General features: G+C 43.5%; 2 protein-coding genes and 1 non-coding gene across 3 annotated transcripts; 1 reads left to right on the top strand and 2 right to left on the bottom strand.

The window, feature by feature from the left end:
- Positions 1-12,637: 12,637 nt before the first annotated feature.
- On the bottom strand, positions 12,638-12,731 carry trnai-uau (transfer RNA isoleucine (anticodon UAU)). The gene is made up of 2 exons: positions 12,694-12,731; positions 12,638-12,673 (listed from the first exon to the last, which is right to left on the bottom strand). It is a non-coding gene; the product is annotated as a tRNA-Ile (tRNA).
- Positions 12,732-14,349: 1,618 nt separating this feature from the next.
- LOC120821033 (transmembrane protein 229b) lies at positions 14,350-17,105 on the top strand. Its single transcript, XM_040179377.2, has 2 exons — positions 14,350-14,673; positions 15,840-17,105. Exons 1-2 carry the CDS (start codon positions 14,394-14,396, stop codon positions 16,304-16,306), a joined length of 747 nt encoding a protein of 248 aa, XP_040035311.2. The 5' UTR covers positions 14,350-14,393; the 3' UTR covers positions 16,307-17,105.
- On the bottom strand, positions 16,722-21,572 carry haao (3-hydroxyanthranilate 3,4-dioxygenase). The gene is made up of 10 exons (XM_040179376.2): positions 21,373-21,572; positions 21,149-21,227; positions 20,075-20,158; positions 19,874-19,980; positions 19,179-19,268; positions 19,050-19,093; positions 18,804-18,949; positions 17,717-17,785; positions 17,543-17,625; positions 16,722-17,450 (listed from the first exon to the last, which is right to left on the bottom strand). Exons 1-10 carry the CDS (start codon positions 21,456-21,458, stop codon positions 17,378-17,380), a joined length of 861 nt encoding a protein of 286 aa, XP_040035310.2. The 5' UTR covers positions 21,459-21,572; the 3' UTR covers positions 16,722-17,377.
- Between the last annotated feature and the right edge of the window lie 933 nt (positions 21,573-22,505).

Below are 22,505 nucleotides of genomic sequence, written 5' to 3'. Positions count from 1 at the left end.
TGCTTGTTCTGACAAAGTCCTTTTTTTTTTCTTTGCTCAATCCCTCTGCCTCCCTGGCAGAGGCCGGGCCGTAGCCGTGGATCCTGCCCCGGCTTGCACACAGGAATGTACTATTGAGAAAGCGCTGCACCGCAAAAACCCTCCCAGTCATTCCAACCCCGTAATCAGATCCAGCCTGTCATCCCCCATCCTGTCTCCAATCTCTCTCTCCCTCTCTCTCTCTTTCTTTCTTTCTTTTCTCTCCTCAACCCTTCTCTCTCTCTCTCTCTCTCTCTCTCTCTCTCTCTCTATATGAAATGCACACATGCAGAACACAAACACCCGCATACAGAACAAGCACTCAGACACCCGCACAGAATCGAGGACACCAATCTTTACACAGAACACTTGTGAAAACACGGTTCAGAAGTTGCGGAGACTTTAGGGAGAGACAAGTAGATGCAGCTCTGGAGTGATTGTACGGTGAGATAACCATGAGAGTAAACTGAAGCCAAGATGTCACAATATCCACATGTGAATTGGATTCCTGGAAGTTAAAAAGCTTTATTGGCTCTTCAAGTTTTCAATCAACTACCTCTGACTCACCCTGTCCGCCCTTTTGTTCCCGGAACTCATTTCATTGAGACGTTTACCTCCCCTTCTTTTTGTATTGCATCCGGACAGAGGTAGTAGTAGTAGTAGTAGTATAGTATTAGTAGTATTTCATAGGGATCACTTTGCAGGCCCATATACAGGCCTATGGTAGGATCCGTTAGTTCATCACCATGGGAACGAGACTTCGGCCATCTCTAACCACCAAATCTCCTCATGGCTCTCCACCTGACTGGCTGTGAGCGCTGCTGGTCTTTCACTCTTCATCTTTCCATCTCTCTCATTTCACTGGGGCGGGATGGGAATATTTCCTTTAAGCTCACTTTTCGCTCTTCTCCTCACAGGAAACTGACTTGCTCTGCTGTTTTGCTGGCGTTCAATTAACTCTTGGATCACGCGGCCACTCCAAAATAAACCGCAGGTTCGATTGCACAAAGTGAAGCGGGGCACAAGCCCGGGCAACCGAAAGGTGTTTTCAATAATTACTTATTATATGTGTTTGGCGGATCAGAAACATCTGTGGCGAATTGGACTGAAGGAGCCCCAAAACAATTCTAAAATAGGACTGACGCACGCAGGCTCCGAGACACACACACAGACACACACAGTGGAGGGCTACACTGCGCCATTGTCAGTGTGGGTCTATTTGCAGGCTGTTTTTTTAGCTGGCCACAGCTGCGGAAATGAATATCAAATGTGGTTCTGCTCCCATAAATCAAAACCGTTTGCCGTGTTCTGACTCTCTTTCCCCCAGTTTAAAGTCAATTCGCAGAGAGAGTGTGCATTACACTTACACCCCGAGGCTTAACTCTTTCCTCTGACAGTCACACAGCAGTACTCAGGAGCCGGAGGAAGCTTGCTTTCAATGTACATGCATTTGAATGTGCATCATGTATTATGTATGGCAAGGAAGCGTGAAAGGAGTTCAGTATTGACAGTGTGGGAAACGTACGGTATGCAGATTACAGAATGACATATAGTGGAAATGAGTGGGAGGTTTTCCCAGTATGAATGATAGTTTTATCTTTTGGTTTTATATACTCATTTTCCCTCTGAGAATGTTAACCACAGCCTTTTAAATGTTGGAGTAATACTTTCTCATAATATTCTGAGTAAAATTATAATTAAATTATAGTAATTTGGTTTCATGGTTAAAAATGGAACCGTAGGTTTATCAGGTTAAATTCCAGGGGTGATGTAAGGCTGCGGTTAAGATATGTGAGTTCGTGTCACTTTTTACCATCATTTACTAAACGAGTTTTGCATCAAACCACCGGGTATTCAGTACCTGTCCAAAGTTTGGACACCTCCTTCCGTGTTTCATAAATATTCATTAGCCTCGTGTCACGTTTGCAGAGACTCACAAAGCCACACAGTTAAACATGGAATAACAGTAACACAACAATGTAACGTAACGACCGTAACAATGTAACGTTACGTAAAATCACTGTTCCACTCATACAATTATTATTATTTTTTTGATTAATATTATGATTATTCTTGGGCATCGGAAGACTAAGTTGCAAATCTTATGGATTCTACTGTGGAAATCATAACGTTATGTACGTACGCACGCTTGTGCATCTATGTGTGTGTGTGTGGGTTTCCAGGTGAGGGAGGGTGTATCACTCTAAGCGCCGGAGGTCCTGGACTCGGCTTTACGGTGGCTTTTCAGGGATTAGAAGGGATCCAATGCTGTCCAAACCTTATCCTAACCTACCGTCCGGGCCAAACCAACACACACACTCCAGATCAAGCTGTGGGACAATAGACCCGGCCTTCTGTTGCTCTAACGGGTCTGGGTGCTTGCTAAAAGGGGATTGGGAAGGCCTGCTCTGATGTCCAAAGGCCCGGCTGGGACGGAGGGAGGGAGGGACTGAGGCATTGCCAAAGGGGGAATGTGTGAGTGGTTTTGTGTACATGTGTACGTTGTAGGGCAGGTTGGAGCAGGGTCACATAAGGCCGTGCATGTGAGTGTGTATGTTAGGGACAGTGGAATGTGAGGGAATAGAGGGGGGGGGGGCATGCAGCAAGGGGCATCCCATCAATACCAGACCTAATCCCCCCCCCTGGGCACTCACTCACTCACACACACACACACACACTCGAAAGACAGACAGAAGGAAGGGGGGTGAAGTCCATGTTTTCATTCCCAACTGAAATGGAAAGGAAGAGGAAATGTATTCATTCCATTTGATATCACCACACCAAAAGATGAGGGGAAATTCAGCATAACTTTTGACGCCATTCTTTCAAGTCAAACATCCTCTGAATCTGGTTGTAGTCCTCATACATCCCATGCAGAAGGGTTGGATTGATTGTGTAGAACAAACTAAGATGAATTACTGACCAGGACCAGGATCAGGGGCCAAAAGTGTCAGGGTCCCTCTCACCTCCAGCTAGGAAGAGATTCAACCTGACCGCAGGGAGAGATAGAATGACACACACACAGATATAAAACAACCAGGAAGTGACCACAAAATGACAAAAACAACTACAAACTGAATTAAAATTACGACAAAGAGCCACATAAACAGTTAAATCTAAAAATTAAATGATAGTTCCCCCATTCCCCACAATACTTGGTGAAGGTTTTTAGACTCAAACTTATACCTGAACTTTGTCAACTTCAAATACACTTAAATTCATACATGGCCAAAATAGGAGTGATTGAGTGCATCAAAGGTTCTTTCATATGTCTAACATTTGTATTGAGTTACTGTGGTTTAACAAAGTTTTAAAGAAGGCTTCTTTCCCATAAGCTATTTCCCAAAGTCAAACTTGTGTGCATGGACAAATAAATTCCAGATTGCACCTTTAAACTCCATTCAGTGAAAAAGAGTGCTTCGCCCGCACAGTTCTGTCAGGACTCATAAAATTCCCCTGAAAGCATGTTCTTCGCATGCAGCCTGATGTGTTCAAGCCCTGAGTCTGGGCAACATGTGCAAGCAAGTAACTACTTGTGCTGTACCCCTACACACACACACACACACACACACACACACACACACGCACACAAACACACACGAGAGCTGTAACCCCCCACAAGCCCACCTTTCATTTATTAATGCTGGCAGATTTACAGCTGATGTTCATAATTGAAGGTTTCATCAGGAGTGATAATGCAGCAGTGTCAGTCCGATGCTCTGTAATTATACTGGAAATAATCTGTTGGTGTGGGTTCATGTGCGAGTGTGGGCGCGTGTGTTTGTGTGTGCGATTGTGTGAAGTGCGTTGGTCTTTTTTCAGGCTTACGTATGTGTGAGATGTGCGTATTACACTCAGCGTGACTGCGTCTTCGCATGTACGCATTTCTGTCTCCATCCCTGTAGGTGTGTGTGTTTATGTGTGTGTGTGTGTGTGTGTGTGTGTGTGTGTCTACAGTAGGAAATGACAGAGCTCCTGTGATGTGAAGTTTCATAGAAATGTTTCCCGGCGCCCGGCTTCTCTGGGCCGAGAATGGCCACAATAACAACCCCCTCGGCACTGGAAGGAGTGATGTCACCGTCTCCCCTCCCTTCTAACACGCACACACACTCACACCTAAACAACTGACACCCCCTCGGTCGCACAAATCAGATTCTAGCGCAGCGCATGTACCAGCCTTCCCTAAGTCGGTTCTTACAAAGCACACACAAGCAGCTTCCTTCGCTTTGCTCTCCAGCCCTTTCCTTCCTCGCGCCCTCTGCTGAATGGCCACATTCATAGCCGTCTGCGGCAAAACATAAAACGCTATTAATGAAACAGCAATGACCTGCTGAGTGACACCTGCTTGGCCCTGCCAGTGTACATGCAAGGCCGCTCCTGCAAGTGTTATCATAGTCAGTCCAAAGGAAGGTGTCATAAAAATACCTTTTTTTTTAAGGATAGGAAAAAAACATAGACCCCCGGAGGGTAATTAGTGTGTGGCTTGGGGGCGGGATGGTTGGTTTGCTGCTTTGGGGCACGGCACTATGGCAGCGCAGCAAGTATGACAGTGTCATCAGCCAGGCGTGAGTGCACGGTACTGCAGGCTATAAACACCACGTGTCGGAGGTGATAGCCAGCCCGTGTGCAGGCAAAGAAGAATGGTGCAACGTAGAAAGCCAATGGAACAAACTAGGGAGAGAGCTCAGTGAGGGGGGAAGAAAAGGGAGCATGGGCAGGCAATTTATAGCTCTTAGTTGTTGCAAAAAGAGAAACAATATATATATTCAACAAGTTTTTATATTTTGAGGTCCCCCTGGTAGTCTATGAATTGCTATATTTGTTATCATGGCAAATAGCCATAGCAATCACAACCATCTATTGGCATCGTGTACCTAGACACAAATTGGTAACGTAAAGTCATCCCAAAGTTTTTTGAAAAATTCCTTCCCTGTAAAAAAATGACAGCTTCTGTTCCTGTGCATGAATCTATATAGAAAAATTATTGTGACTATTTCATAAAACGCCATCACACTGATATGTCTAGGGCTTTTATTGTGAAAGGTCGGATTTTGTAGGCGCTGCCTTTGTGCTGGTTGAAAGGAGTATGTTATTGTTTAGAAATTGTAAATATATGCACAACTCATAACCCTATACTAACACTATATTGTACGTTTCATTATGTCTGTTGCACACAACTTGATCGATTGATGCCTCTGTTTGCAGTGAGGGAAAAATGTCCTTAACAAATTTATGTTATAACAAGACCACATAAACATGTACAAATTGTAAAGTGTGTATTAAAAACCTTTATAAATTAGATTTTTGTACATTTTCCTGAAGATGGTTTTGAACCGTGATCTGATATTTCCTTTAAAAAATCAAATAAAACACCAAATGATAACGTTCGCTGATAAAGGGGGCGGAATTACCTGTATAAAGACGGGTATTCAAAAAGTTCTGCTTGCATTGACAACCAACTGAAACAGGGAAAACTCTTTATAAAATATGATGGAATGTCCAGATAAACAAGCCACTATAACTAATAGACCTTTGGTGCAGCATTATAGTTAAACTACCACCGAGGATATCGGCATGGATGGAGGTCAGAGGTCAGATGACATTTTTCAGCCTCAGCATTCTTACGGACTTGGATGGATGGAAATATAAATTTGTGTAGTTTCTAGACTCACCTGCTTGTGATGTTTTCCCATTTCTACACTGCGCTCTGTGCCATCCATCAGCCTCATTGAAATACACGGGATGTCACAGAGCTGCACTATACAGCACCTGTAAGTCCACTTGCCTCCCTGCCAGCGAACACGGCAGGGGTGTGTGTGTGTGTGTGTGTGTGGGAGGGGTGTTGGGTCTGCAGAGTTTTCCCAGGCTTAGCCAAGGTGAATATAAAGGCCGCTCTGTTCGCTCTCTGCCTGCATCTCCTTCTCCATCTCTTTGAACCGGGCGGTCATGTCAGCAGCTCCCAGCCCCCAGCCACCATGCTGCCCTTCATGTGCCAACGGGGAGCGATAGGCTGCGCGCCGACAGATCCACGCAACACCCGTGACTAATGCACGCACGCACTCGGTTGTGCCCGGTCTGTCTACAAGAGACGCTGATGCAGGCATGTGCAGAACACATAATACGGGGGGAAAGGCGGAGGATTAAGGGCCATTGGCTGTATTTCTGCGTCTAGCATGCATTCAGCAGGGGTTGAGCCAAAGAGAGGAACTATTAACAGAAGGTAACATGGAAATTCAAATATGGACATACGGATATCAACACATACAATATTCCATCTGTACAACTGACTGCTCTGTACTCCTATAATAGTTATCATGGTTTAGACCACATCGTTTTTCTCTTTTTCTTAAATGCTCGGACATGCGACTAATATGCTCTGTTCAAAGGTCAAAATAAATTGTGCCAAAATCCTAATGAATACGTTAAGTTGTATTCCGTCACATCTTACGTTGTTAGCTTTGTTGGTATTAGCAAAAATCTCAATTGAGAGGATTATGTCTGACGACTCACACACACACACTAACACACACTAACTAACTACCTCCCTTTCTGACCGTGGTGACATCACGTACGCTGGCTGGGCAGGCGGAGCAAGCAATCACACTGGCACGGGATCAGACAGCCCACCTCCATCAAAGGTCATCGCCCTGTTAGTTATGACATCTGACTCATTCTGCCATTGTTACAAACCGGGCAAGTGGACACAATGGATGCATTATAAAATCACTGAGTCCATATTAAGTATTTGGAGGACTGATGAAACCCACCTGGTTCAAGCCCAAATGAAGATTAGGATGTTTGTCCTAGCAACCAGGCAACAAACAAAAGTCATACTGACCGGAGGGAAGCGCACGTATGTGTTTATGTCAGCCTGTTGTTGCAAAAGCAGATGTTTTAAAGAACGTGCAGATTTAGAGCTTGTGTTTATCTGCACATGTAAACTGTTCATGGGAAGAGACAGAGCAACGGGGAACTGGGAAGGCTTGACACAGCAAACGTTGTGCACATACATATATGTCGGCCTCTCTGTTTGAGATGGGATCACGTCAGTGCAGCCAAGAATGCTGACTGGCTGGGACTCTCAGGAAGGACTCCTTTTAGAGATCCTGGCCCTCCATCACTCTTCCTCTTCCAGAGGGCTCTGCGCGTACATAAATCAAACACTCCCAGTGCTCCCCCCATTATTTGTGACATCTATCTGGATGGGCATGCGCTTTTGTAGAGGATGTGGTCGCTCAACAGGCCCCGCCAAGCGAAAATCCCAGAGCCATGGGAGAGGGGCGGAGGCTGGGATGCACACTGAATCCCTGGCTGCGATCACAATACTCCCTGCGCTGTTCCTTTTCTTTTATTCCTTTGACAAATGACAGCTTTAGCCTGGGAAGATATAAGAAGTTGCAGAAATGAAGGAGTCTGATTTTCCTGGAAGCTGTGGGACGCTGCAGTGATTTGTTGAAAGGTTTCAAGTACAAGTCTCATGAATATAAAAGAAAGGATGAGTTTGCTGGTGTGGATCCGAACACAAGCGCTGATTCGTACAGCATGTTGTGCATCCGACCCGAGAGTCCATAAAAATAAAGAGTGAAGTCCTTTAAAGCCACTGAGTTTTCCAGGAAGACTGTGTGTGTGTGTGTTTGTGTGTGTACGCGTGTGTATTTGTTTGTGTGTATTTGTGTGTGATTGGAGTTGGCAAAAGCAACCGGGCTGTTGGAGGGATGTTTAATTAGGTTAAGGATGTGCAGCGGGGAAGACAGCCAACTGGCCCTGCACACCCTCGTCCTCGACACACACACACACACACACACACACACACAAACTTGTAGAAACTCTCCACTTCTTAATTGCATCTGGCTCCTCGGCACAGTGTTCGGTACACGAAAAAACCTGCAAATACAATTACAAGTTTCTAGCTGCCACCTGCTGCTGTGCTCACTTTTCATTACCCCCTGAGAGGAAAAGCACAGCACGCATTTCTGCAACCAGCGACCTTCCTTTTATTTTTCCTGCGTGTGAAAGTTCACAAAGAAAAACCATTGTAGAAAAGACTTCTATCCTTTAATATCCTTTGTAGTTATTTCATATTTTGTACACACTTATAATCCAATGCTTTGTATTGTCAGATTGACGGATGATTGACGAAGGATTATTGAAAATATGGTCCTTCCTCATAACAGGCAGGTAGCTTCTTTTCTATAGGGCTGTAGGTAATAGCTGAGTGTTTTTAATTATTTGGTTGGGAAGGACAGGGTGGAACCCATGTCCATCGCTGTAAGAAAGTCCTTGTCCAACAGGGATCTTTCCATTTATTACCTGTGTTTCTTCATCAGGGTTACTGAAAAAAAACACGCAGATCTTCACAAAAATGTGGGCTTCAGCGCGGGCTAAAGGATGGACCCGTAATATATGGGAGCGGATGTGAATCTCGGGGCGGATGCGCAAATCATTTTTCCACCTGCGTAAACATTGCGAGAAGGGTCCTGGCATCTACGATTACCCCTCCAGTTTAATGGAGTGCGTTTTTTGATCTTAACGATCGCCAACTGTTCTTTCTCTTCAGCTTCACACGGCCAATATGTAGCATGACGTGAATCATCTCGTATCAACTGCAGTCATCTGGGCAGAGGTGGAGGTGGACGCAGCCCTGACTCATCCCCCGGATCAGAGCCATTCCCAAAGCCACGTTGTGTGCTGCTCTTTATCTGAGGTGGGGGAAGCTGAGCAGATGACGCATCAACCAGTTGGGACTCATCCGTCTTTTTTCAATTTCGCCACAACAACCGCTCACATTGGCAACGAAGCGCTTCACGGGCACAATGCTATCCTGGCAACATGCATGGAGACAATGAGGATGAGGTGTGAGGGACGTCCGCTGGTTAGAAAGTGGAGGTTGAGATTTTTTTTTAATTTAAATTGCCCATCTGGAAAATCTTCACCGGATGACCTGTAAAAATTCCCACTCTTCCCATGAAGATTGGTCACATAATTGGCTTCCCGGGAACACGACATTACCGCAACTCCTTCACAAACCTCTCCCTCCTTGTTCATATCCAACACACACATCTCCCCCTTTTGACAAGACCCACCTTTGACCTTTTTACGTTTGCTGCTCTGTGTCCAGGCAAAATTACATCACTTCCTTTTGCCATTTGACAGGCGCTTCATCAGGAGTGTTGCTCCGGGCTGAAGCAGTGGAAAGGGGGGGGGGGGGTGGAGGGGGAGGACTAAAAAACAATAATGATAATAATTATACCTTTAGAAGTAATGAGCAGAGCCTACAGGCGCTGCAATACATAACAGCTGGGCCTGGGAGCTGTCAGACAGCAAGATAGTGAGGGAGCACTTGGCGCTAACCAAAGGCAGATGTGAATTACAGCTTGTGACACATAGCTGTGTGGTTACTAACAGAGGCAGGGGGGGGGGGGGGCTGCGATCTCAACATCTGAATATACCGTAGCAGTATGCATTTTAAAAGAAATGCTGCATTTGACTTTGAGGCTGCAGGTCAACAGGGGGATTGCGATATTGGAGTCTTTGCAAAGTTTTGAGGGAGTTTTAATGCATGAAGTGCAATTAACTATTAACATAAAGTCACCTTGTCATCATGATGGGTGGATAATGGCTTTTTTATAACCACTTCATTCATCTTAGCAAATAAAAGCACCGGTTGTGAATGTGATGTTTCAATCGTAAAAGACGAAGATTTATAGTCTATTGCGAGTGGCTGGGGGGGGCGGATGTGTGCATGTAAGTGTGTGTGTTTATGTGGTTGTGCATGAATATTGCTGGTGAATAAGAGGAGGTGATTAATGCTGCAGATGAGGGCAATACCTATACACTGGCTGTTGCGGTACCAGTCGGGTTCTGCTGATTCTCAGGCCTCTCTTTCCTCACACCCCTTGATCGTACGGTTCTTTGTCATCCTCATAAACTCCCATTTTAGTATTACAATTGATTTCTTTTGGTTACTGTATCAATCATACTCATGCATGCACACATTCACACTCACACACCAATTACTCCAATCCATTAGAATGAAATGGGTCAGCGGGCTTTATATTCTAACAAACCAAACACTATTATGCAGCTCAGGACGTGATGACCCAAATATGACAAAGACTGACAAAATGCCTGGAATGCGTATGTGGATATGAACCTTATTGTATAACGAACAGTAAACCCTAATCGGACCATTCTGCATCTGTATCTAAACCAGTGGAATATTCCAAGGCATTGTTTGAACTTGAGACCAAAAGTAATTTGGAAAAATGCTTGCCGTGACATTATGCGCTGCACTAACACGCACAAACAGGAGACTGCATGCAAATATTTTTGTAAAATGCTACGATGATTGATACAGTAACTCTGTCCTAATGTCTACACTACGCTAACAGACTGAAGAGTCTACGCCATCACTGGTATAGTTTATGAGAGACAGTAAACTCTCTGGCAACACTCATGGACAATAGACTAAATGCTAACAATGAAGCACACGCTGGGAGAGATGCTAGTCTCCATGCTGATACCCGACTGAATCAAATAAATGTAGAATGCAACATTTAAGCATACACTAAACAATACAGTGGTCTCCATGCTAATGCTTTATCATGTGCTACATTGAGATACATGTGGCTACATGCTAATGTCTTTGCCTAAATGACGAAGGACTCCATGCTGACTGCGTAGCACATGCTGTGGGACACTGCTGACAACTAATACCTAATTCACGGACTAATCATCTGTTCAGAGGCAGTAAGTCCCATGGATGTTAAATGTTTGCATGTTCTATCTCACTGTGGGCTCCATGCTACACCCTGCTGAGAGATACGTTTAATTTACTCCCAATTTAGCTCTTTTTTTCCTGATCTTATTACTTAGCATTATTACTTATCAATACGTCTTGTGCTCTGTGGGGCTGTTGCTCACACCATTTTATTCAATTTCCCTTCACCTTCACCTTTATTCTAGGATGAATACAAATCTGGTACATCTTATTAGTAGAATGCCATTTCACCCTGGAAGCCGTGTGAAGAGGGAGGAGGGAATAGACTTTGGAAGAGGTGAAGCAAAGACCAATATTGACATATAAGGTACGGCGTTTGATAGGCACAGTAATGACAAAATGTGTTTGTTAGATTGATGCGGCACAGTTGTGTATTGAGTTTGAGCTTTTTCCGTATCATGGATTAGCAAACAATAAACATTTTTTCCAATGCAGCGCTCTTTGCATTCAAACCAACAGTCTTAACGATACACAATCGTCGTCTTTTTGCAAAATGGTGATCTCATACAAAGCGCAGCTGGACTCAAGTGGTCATTATGCAGCAAGTCTCCAAGAAGATCATGTTTTTTACATTAGCCCTGTTCTTGGCCCTATGACAGTGTGTGTGTGTGTGTGTGTGTGTGTGTGTGTGTGTGTGTGTGTGTGTGTGTGTGTGTGTGTGGAAGGTTTGCACGACATTATATCACATTATATCCATCTTCCATCTCATAAATACATACATACATCTCTTCCTAAGTATTGCAATGGCCAACATCTTCATGTTAACCTTGTGGGCGGGCAGAAGCAGCCAGATACACTTCAAAAAGGCCCATTTCCACTAACACACAGTTAAAAAAACACCACCCATATGTGCAGATCTCGCGGTTATTGTAAAATATGAGACGAGAGCTCACAGAACACATAGAGTGTGGGAGTGGGAGGAGAAAAGGCGGACCGACTGTTTTCATTCAAACAGCAGACAGAGCCAGTCATATGCAAGCAGTCACATCTGCGTCAGAAAAGAAAAGAAAAGAGAAAGACTTGCGCGTTCAAACAGTGGACAACAACGACCCCTTGGGGTCGAAAGCAAAGTGTAACGTCGAGTTGTCAATTACTTTTCCCATAGACATTGTCTAATCACTATAATGACAATTGGTTTTTGTATTCCTCCAGTGAGTTTTAACCCATTTTGTATGACATTAATTTGAACATATGTTTCATTTTCTTAACTATATAAATGTCTTCCCTGGGTGAAATGTAGTCAACTGGTAACAGTTTAATGGTAAAGAAAACCGAGGGTTGTTCTTTTCCGTTTTTAAGCATGCAATAATTTTCTGCATCCATTTTTCATTATTTATGAATAGACATCACAGATCATTTGTAAATTATTTATTCATGATGTAATATGTCACCTAAGTCACAATACAACAAATACTGTATTAACATGAGTGACGTGTCCTTTTCACCAAATGTTGTGAGACTGGATCTCTGCAAGGATGGAGAGCTGCTGCCCCCTATTTGCAGCGGAAATACCACTTAAGTTTGTACAATTACCGGTCATATCTTGAATAACATATTAGTTCTATATGGGGATTTTTCTTTCAACATTGTCACACAATCTAAGTATAAATAGCATGCAAATAATGTACATGCCAGATATTCTTTTAAAAACGTTTTTTTTTACTTTACTTCCTACATCTGCTTTAGAGAGAGCCTTCATACGGGACGTTTCTATCCGCTATATACGTTTCTACTTCATGTGGTCGACGATTCTATTCATAACAGTTGTTACAAGACGACAATTCAGTCAGCATGATTTCAAAAAGTCGTGACTTTGCATTGCACACTCTATCAAAACTCTGCTCCAGGTGAGGCTCGAACTCACAACCTCGGCATTGCTCTACAATGTACTGTCATATAAGTACCGCGCGCTAACCGATTGCGCCACTGGAGCTCACTGTGTCCACACGCCATTTGGATTTTTAAACCTACCTGTGACGTCATTTGTTTCTAAAATCGCTGGAGCGCTGACTGCCAGCAGACGTTAACGCGTCGGTTTGTATGGAATGATCGATTTGTCCCACGGAAACGAGTCCGCTGTGTTTCTGGGATCTGAAACAACGTGCGGGGCTGTGCCATGACGGTACAAAATCGTAAATGGTGGCGCAATAAATAAGCGGCAGTTTTTCCTTAGGTCTTCCACAGCTTTCTCTTGTTCATGAACATTTTCATTACTAGAGTTGCGAAACGAATGAAAAGCAAGTCTGAGTGATTGATCAAGACTAGATAAGTAGCTTATGATATCTAACGTAGCTCGTGGCCACTACGAGGGAAAAGGGACCCGCAGTCCTCAATATTTTCAAAATAAAACGTGTTTTATAGAAAAAAAAATACTGAATTTCAAATACACACAAATGGTGATCACAATCATACTGAATCACAATCATACTGAAACATTGACAATTGTAGAGCGCTGTCAGCAGTGTAAAATACTATCTTTTGCCTCATAATATGTTCTCACATCTCATAAACTCTTATCTTGTAGGATAACTTCACATCTCATAACAGCCTGTTTCTTCCCATCTTGAACACCTGATTTTTGTTCCTTTCAATAGATTTCAAGATCATTTCAAATTGAATGTGTTGAATTTAGCACACATGTGACCTGAAAAGAGCAACAGGTGAAAGCACTCTGCTCTAAGATAGAGAATGTTCATTTCCTTAAACAAATATTCTTTGGTGGTAATTCAGCATCCACCAATGCAACACACGCTGTGTCCGCCCGGCTCACCAATGTGCGAAGAGTCCGACCTTTGTCTACTCGATAACTTTATGGTCATTGACTTGTGTACAGCGGCGTTCTTCCGGGCCCTAAAGGTGTGTTTGCTAGAATCACTGGACTCTGATCTGAAGGTCCACCGTTCATCGAACTGTTTTATTAGAGTACACACAGAGCAAACACACAGGACGCGGCAGAGGCCAAATATGTGGACGGACATCTGCTCCCGGAGAGACTTTATGGTTAAACTGTACGCTGTGCATGTGTGAAACTGTGTGAAAACTGCATCCATATTTATGTTGCGTGGGTGTTCGTGTTTGAAGTGGCAGCTTCACAAGATCTTGTTTACCTTATTAATTGCAGATGAACAATGATTAACAATCTTTATATAGTTAATCTCTTTACTATTAAGCTGCTTAAAGTAGATGAATGTAAAAACAACATTTACAGTGACTATTAACTAAATGTTGCATTTATCTTATTTACCTCATTAAATCACACAAACATTTAAAATGAAGTCATTGAAATTCAGACTCTACCTTCTACAGAGGCCTTAGCGCAACATGCAGACATGCAATAACTTACAACAACTAGAAGACATCACTCCGATATAATCAAATATTTATCACAACCGTTTGCAGGTCGGGAACCAACATTTTGAAAACTACTGAAGAATACTGTAGCTACAATGTCATCAATAAGTGTGTCTGTGTGTGTGTGTGTGTGTCTTCTCTGACACACCCAGCTGCTGCGGCTCACTGATAACCCTTTGCCTTCACCCTCACACGTCAAACACACACTGCACTTCCCTACAGAGACGACTCACGCAGCCTCCCCATGTCAGTTCATTGCCGCGCATGGACGTTTTTGTCCTCCAGGTGGATCCCGGCTTTCGCTTCCGGGTCCATCCCTTGGTTCAAGACCTCAGCCTGTGACAGAGGCATCGCTGTCATAACACGGAGCCGCTTAATGTTTAGCTCAAGATCCTCTCACGCTAACACACACACACACACACAGGGGAGCAAAGGGATTACAAAGGCACAGGGACCCATATGCTGCACGAGGATGGAGGCGAGAAAGCGCAATGCCAGGAGAGCACTAGGTAGTAATGACCCAGGTGAGAAGTATGATTGTGTTTGACTTTTTTAGGTCCCACTTTGAGGAATAATATGGTGTCTGTTGGCATTGCATCCTAATCTCAGTTAAAGTCTGCCAACTACTAGAGTTACAGGGTAAATGATTATGACAGGAACCATCACCCCGGGTCTTTTGTGGTTAATGAGAGAAATTTTGTTGAAGCGCTGTTAAAGATTATCAGAGACTTTCACTGAGCTAAACTGGGCTGTAAACCCGTTAATCCAAAGTAGAGCATGTACACCGTGGGACGGAACAGGGTTGCATTCTCACTGAGGAGCCAGTATTATAACGTGGAGAAGAAAATCTAGAAAGAAAACACTTATAGTCCCTGCGTGAATAAGCCAATAAAATTCAAGTTACGAAAACTGAAGTTAACTGTCAGTTTTTTTAGACACAGAAACCAAGAACTAGAGTAAAATAGTCATTAATGTTCATGCAAATATATGTTGTTCATCACCAATAAGGGTGAATTAGAATGACTTTTATTAAGTGTTTTAACCTTGTTTTAACAGAGTCTACTTAACTTATTTGTTTTCTCTCAAAGAGCGAGACGAGAGGATCGGTTTAGTTTGGCGCAGCGATTAGCTCGGACCTGCTGTGTCCAAAATGAACGACCTCTCGGCTCTTTTAAAGGAATTCTCCCTCTAAATCATCAGTTGTTACCAATTACTCACAGGACGAAGAAAAGGGTTTTTTCCCGCCATGCCTCCTCAAATGAAAAGAGGGGGAAAATGTGCAATGGCAAGAATATGTCAAAACCCGTGTTTATAAACTCTCCCACAAGGTGTAATCTATGCAGAAGTATGCTCACTACTTCCCATCTTTACTAACAAATAGAGCGAGGACAAGTTACACTCCTATTCAAGCAGGGAAACTATAGGGAAGTACAACGTACATACAGATGGTCGTTTTGTTAAGGTTTTCCTTAACTTATTATCATATCTCATGTGTTTAAGGGTCAGACACTCGATGGATCCTCACTCCTCCTCCCGACCTGGCACAATTAAATTGTTCCACTTAATAGTATTTTAAGACATAAAGACTCTCGACATGTTAACCTTTTTAGTGATCCATCTCTGCTTTTTGCCACATTTTGGAAATCTCATGAAAAAGAAGGCGGTGCAAATAACGTGTTTATTGAGACAGGTACCGGCACAGACCTCGGGGCGCCGGCAGCGCCGAGCCGCCCCCTCGCTACCGTAGCCCGTCTCTACGTGTACGCACTGCACGGCTGCCTCTGCGAGGTGGCCTTCACCGCCGCGTTGGACTGGTGGTACACCCGCGACTGGAGGCTGGCAGGCCACAGCAGCTTGTGGGCGCTGCCCATGTACGCCGCCGCCATCTACCTGATGGAGGTCATGAGAGGCCGGCTGCTGGCTCGCCGCCTCGCGCTCCCGGCGCGCCTGGCGGCCTACACCGGGTTCATCTACCTGTGGGAGTTCAGCTGCGGGGCGGGGCTGACTTTGCTGGGGGCCTGTCCCTGGGACTACTCCCATTACACGTACAACCTGGCGGGACTGGTGACTCTGGAGTACGCTCTGCCCTGGACTGTGGCGGCATTCATAGCTGAGCAGCACGTGATCGAGAACACGCTGAGGATAAGACTCAACTGATACCAGACTCGACTGGTGCGCCGCCAAAAGGAGCGGCGAGGCATTTATGGTTGATGCACATGTTGCACGTCCCTGTGTTGCGCCATTAAATCGGACATTTTTTCAGTTTAACTGTTGTCTGTGTTTTCTTTCCCCTTTCAAATTAAGATAAGACGGAGCCATCGCATGCTGTGAAAACTGATTTGTTAGCATAATGTAATCGTTATATTTGTTGGTTTAGAAAGGACTGGTCTGGGATTTGTTCATTCGCTTTATGCTCAGTCAGATACTTAAGACTTCAACTATTTCTTCAAACATTTGATTTGTTTTAATCATGTAGCGTAAAGCTAAATACCCAGACTCAGTCTCCTGTATGTGTTACGTGAATACACACTTTAAGCCAAAGTTAATAAAAAAGTTAATAAAAGAACCAGTGTTCAGGATTTATAACTATGTTTTTATTCATACATAATCACCTGAAACTATTGTCATTACCAAGACGTAAGGGATCTCCACCCATCCATCCATCTTCAAACCACTTATCCTGCACACAAGGTCGCTGGAGTCACTCGCAGGGCTGACACAGAGACAACCAACCATTCACACTCTCATCCACACACCTACAGGCAATTTAGAGTCACTCTGAATAGAATCAACCTGATCCCCGGCGCAGAAATTCACTCAAACAATCAATTTATTATTCCTGATGTATTTAGCTCTTTAGTGATCATTCGTTCAGGCTATATTAGTAACTTTTCTTGAATATACACACAGGAAGCAAATCCCAGACTCCATTTGGCCGCGTAGTTAATAACCAGTTTAAATGACTGATAAATGAAAAAGAGGCCGCTAAGATTAACTGGACCTGCAACACAAGAATGTAATTTGACGACATGGGATTGTTTGTAAAAACCTAGACTCATAGTGTTGTGTGTTGGTTTTTGTTTTTGGCCTGTGTAGTTGCATATAATAAAGCTTTTAACTGAAATTCGTTCTTTCAATTTTTTTAATCAGTTTAGTATGTGCATCTCAATACTCGTCCATGCTCGCACACAGTACTATTTCTATCATGCCTGATTTGGCTTGTGATGTTCAGGGTCTCTTCCGCTCAGGGTTTTGAACCACAAACAGGGCAACAGTCCCCTCATCTCTCTGCCACTGGTACCTGCAGAAGAAGAAACCATATGCAGGGTTATTACTGCTCTTTTACAACTAATATCAGAATATGCAGGCAGTTGAATGACAGAATTGACCCACTGGCTCTGTTCAGGAACAAGTAAACTGTCTCCTGCAGAAAGAGGGAACTCCTGCTGGTTCATAGTAAAGGTCGAGGATCCCTCCTGAGAGACGAGGACAGACGATGGTGATCTCAAACACATCACGACTGGCAGGACATATGAGGGTACAGGAGGGAACGTTTAGGGAACATACCATTTGCCAGATCCACACGTCGCTTTGCCGCACTGACGTCTCCGTCAACCCGGGTCCAAAAACCATCACCTGTCATGGTCACCATCATCATCAAATTCACTGCAACCGTTTATTATCAATAATGTAATACTGAACACCAAAGCCGTCATGGTTAAAAAAGTGACAGTATGCCAAACGAGTTATATTTATACACATTTTCCACTATATCTAACAATCTAAAAAAAGAACAATATTAAATACAGAAGCAAATGTTCCATGTTCCAAGAAATCATTGATCAATTCCATCTATCTTCTGTTTCTATTCCTGATATTTCTCCATTTACATTACATCGTTTAAAACGAGGCGATTGCATGAAGGCCGGGTCACCGTGTTGAGTCATGGGTTCAGACACCTTCCCAGTCTTACTGGGGCGGCCATGTTGCTGATGTGCTAGAAATAAAGGGATGCAGTCTGATCTGGTCCTCTTGAGGTACGATCAAATCGATCATCGATCAGGAATCAGGAATGTTTATTGCCAAAATATGATTGAAATACAAAGAATTTGACATGCCGGGTGGTGCAAACAATAGAAAGAGCACCGACATGCAGAGGCAACCAGCTGCGGCGCCGTCTTGGATCATATGGATATGCAACTGAACTTTTTCAAAAGCATCTGTTAATGCCGCTACATTCAAGCGATTGCTAAAAAAATGCAAAATTGCAATCTACATCCATACAGGAGGGTTCTATCACACCCTCCCTGCGGACGGCAATGCGGAACTGCTTTAAACTTGCATTCTTCCCAATGGCCACCGGAGGGGCGACTCTTCCTATCGCAAAAGGAAGTCAATTATATGTAAATCTATGAGAAAACGACTACTTTTTACGTAATTTATTCTTTTCAGAATCAGTAGTCTCTTTTAAGTCACATTTTTACATGTTTTTCTGCAATGTTGTTATTTTAAAGCATTGTATTATTTTTTTAAAGTTATTTAGTTTATTTTATTAATTTCCTTAATCTCTAGGGGGATCCTCGGTGCAACAATGTTTATGAGCATTTTACTTGATGCAACTGTGAAACGATTATGAAAACCTGATTTCTGGTACCTCTGTCTCAAACTGAGCTCCGAACATGTCGATGGGCCCGCCGGAGGACAGCGACGGCCTGCGCTTGTCCAGCCAGTCTTTGAAGGAGAACGGGGTCATCGTGTTCATGGTGTTCAGCTGGAACGGCGGTTCTCTGAAGATTTCCCCTGCTCGCCCAAACACAAGCAGGAGGACACTAGTTTAACTGACAGGGATCACACGTCAGATTGGAGTTTTTTTCTACGAGAATCTCAAGAAATGTCTCACTTGGATCGGGCTTTCCGGTTTTAGCCTGCTCTGATGCCATGAACCTGCAACGATAAAGGAACTCAAAACCAAACCCGACTCATCTGATGGAAACTTTTGGTGAGTGTGTCAAAGGGAAAGACATCTTACTCTTTGATTAACGGCACCAGCTGGGTTCCCAGATTCTCACAGTAAAACCACTTCTCGTACAGGGTGTCGGTGGTGTTGGCCACATAGTACCTGAAGGCACCAGCAAATACTCACATTAATGCTGCCCTTACACCCATTTTTGTTACTTTCACGCTCAATATTGGGCTTTATTCAGACACAGTGTCCATCGGAAATTATTTGAACTGCACGTCTGATTCGATGCATTTCTACGACGTACTATTGTCGTTGTTGATGGTGGGAAAGACTGAAATCTACAAGAAAAAAATCTGATATGATATTCTCTGTAATTTGAGAAGCAATTTAATTCAGTGGTTTGTAAAAGATGGTTACTTTTAAATTTTCTGTAAGAGTAAAAACGTAAAATCTTTTTGTTCTATCAGACACAGAGTAGAGACGTTGAAGATGGTTGTGAGGCTTTTGAGGAACACAATACATTTTGGAGCAGAGATTTGCTGCTTTAACAAGTGGAAACACACGTTTTGGTGAGTGTCAACTATTGTAAGAACTGCTCTTTTCTTTCAGACAATGATTCAAACCAACTGAAACTCCAAAGTTAGGATTTTCCTGTATTTGTAAATTGTCAGTCGTTGTTTTTGTGTTAATTATTTGACCTCAACTCCCTTAAGAAGATGTGACAAGAGAAGAGAGTAAGACGGGAAAAACACACAGTTCACCTCAGGCAGTCGGTCTCGGCCCGCAGCCGTCTCCTCTCCACCACCAGTCCCACCGTGTTGGCCTGCCTCTGGGGGGAGTGGGGGATCCGGGCCGGCAGCAGGAACATCTGCAGGAAGAAGAGAGGGATGGCATATGGCTCATGCGATGTTCACACGTTGTATCACCGAAGGACTCGGCTTTGTAAATCCAGGAGCTCATACCTGTCCCTCCTTAATGTGCACATCCTTGTGCTTCCCATTTTCTATCACCTTCAGACACATGTCACCCTTCACCTGGTAGAACAGCTGTAAAGGAAGAAGAAATATCAAGAGATTATTGCAATTTAGGGTTTTTTTGGTGTGACGGTAGCGGGTGGAAAGTTCAAAAACAAAAACACAGAAAACGTCCAGAACAACAACGCCATGTAGACACTGGTCAATCACAGTCACCCCATCCGACGGAATACTGCTTCGTGTTTGACTCCATGCGGACCCTGATTTACTAAATGAACATCACGCTATATTGATGAAGCCTTGAAACTATCTTGACACCACAAAGTCATGTTTACAATATTTACTGAGGTAATAAATCAGCTGACAAGCACCGTCATCTCCCAATAGACTTCTGTACAATCTGAATCTTACTTTTTTTGGGAACCAGAGGAGTGGCCCCCTGATGGTCATCAGAAAGAACCCAAAGTTCAAGGCACTTTTGCACCGGCTTCCCTTTTCCGTATGAAGGTTGCTGCCTCCTCAAGGATACCGTGACCCCGGCTTTGAAATTGAGAGAGTAGGAGTGTGTGGATTTAAGTTCACCCCTCTTTTTTTCCTTTATCAAATGAATCACTGACTTATTTGACAATGATTACATTAGTATCTATGACGGTGTAGAAAGGTCAAACAGTGGCATCACCACTGAATACTAACAACATGAGTCGCAGGTGGAGTTTGCCCTGTTTGCTGTATCAAATCGCAAATCGTCCCCATTTGATTGGACAGCTAAAAAGTTGACGCCGTTGAATGTGATGTTGTTTCTTATTTGTTGATAAAAGGATGTTATTATTGGATCAAACTGTTTGGGACTTGATTCTGTACGAACACTTCATATTTTGTTTTTCCATTCGCATTTAAATGTGCAGTACCAAAGGTAGTCAAATGTTTGGAGACTCCTTCACATTAAACCTTTGATCTTGACTTGTCTACGACTTGTTATCTGTGAAAGAAAAGAAATACATTGGAGATCTAGTAGCTGAGTAACAGCATCCATGGCAGAAGAAAGGAGTACTTCTCTCTCACCTCCTCCCCTTCCTCTAAATGGTAATCCTTCCTGGTGTTGGGACCTCCGACAAACATGATGATCAACTGGGAAAAGTGCCTGCCAGACGGGCGTGAAAGACCGTCAGCTTCTCTGACACTTCAAGGGATTCTTTTAATCGGACTTTTAAAGTTTTGAAACACCGAACACTGTCAATCTAAGAAAAAACAACAATGTTGCTTGCATCCAAAGTGAAACTACTCACATGAGCTTGTTGCACACTGGTGGCAGGAAAGCATTCTCGTTCGCTGCAATCCAGCTCCCCACATTCACAAGAGGTTCGTGGCTCATTTTTGCAAACTGACGGGGGTCTTTTTTTGCAGGCAGTGTTAAATCTGTGACTGGGCTGGCCTGAGCAGTTCAAACAACCTGACTGGCGTTGAAAGTCCAAAATTCAGGAGTGAGGCAGGGTGTAAAGGGGAGGAGTTAAGCTCCCCAGAGCAGATAACGGGTTGCATGCAGAGTTGTAATAAGTAACATAGTGTAGAAGGATGTAGAAGGAACGCTGGTGAGGTCATGCAGGGAACAGCCTGTGGGCCTTCACGCTACTGTTCTCCTGCTAATACATGTACCACATCAAGACGAGGTCGTGGTGGCGCAGTGGCTACAGAGGGTGGGCTGGGAACCGCAAGGTTGGTGGCTCAAGTCCTGGCTGCCCCGTGTCCGTGAGCAAGACACTTAACCCCTAATTGCTCCGTGGGGAAAAATGTAAAAAAGCCATGGGTTACAAATGTAAGTCGCTTTGGATAAAAGCGTCAGCTAAATGGCCTGTAATGCAATGTAATGTAAAAGACAATAAATCAATCACACAAGGTTTGAAGCGCTTTAGAAGGGCGACGTGTTGGTGGTCCAAAACAAGTATTTACACAATGTTACACATGTACACAACGTACACAATGTCCTTTGCATAACTTTCGATAAAGGTTTCCGTATGAAATCACAGTGCTAAGAACAATTTTGACGAAAAATTGAATATATTAGTAAAGTATTTTTCTTACTTGATTAAGAACATTGTGATAACAAGACGAGCCCAGATGTTACAGCTCAAACTAGAGCAAAAATATATGAAACATATCATATCATATTAGCAGCTGTACACTGACTGGGCACAGAAATAAAGAGTAAACAGAATAAGAAAATAGTTGGATTTCACTACACAGGGGTATTTTCACAGGTATTGTTAGTATTTGCATGGTATTATCAATCAAGACAACATAAAAGTGAGTTGCTATAACCCGATAAGGGACTCAAAAAGTTATGATTCTGTTGAAGGAAACATTTTATGTTGGAAAATTGCACAGGTTCAAGGATCATTGACACACTGAAGTCGTTAATAAT

Source organism: Gasterosteus aculeatus, chromosome 6, assembly GCF_964276395.1.
Source record: "Gasterosteus aculeatus chromosome 6, fGasAcu3.hap1.1, whole genome shotgun sequence".
Lineage (NCBI taxonomy): Eukaryota > Metazoa > Chordata > Actinopteri > Perciformes > Gasterosteidae > Gasterosteus > Gasterosteus aculeatus.
The sequence above is the reverse complement of the archived record's forward strand: the minus strand, read 5'-3'. Positions and strand labels throughout refer to the sequence as shown.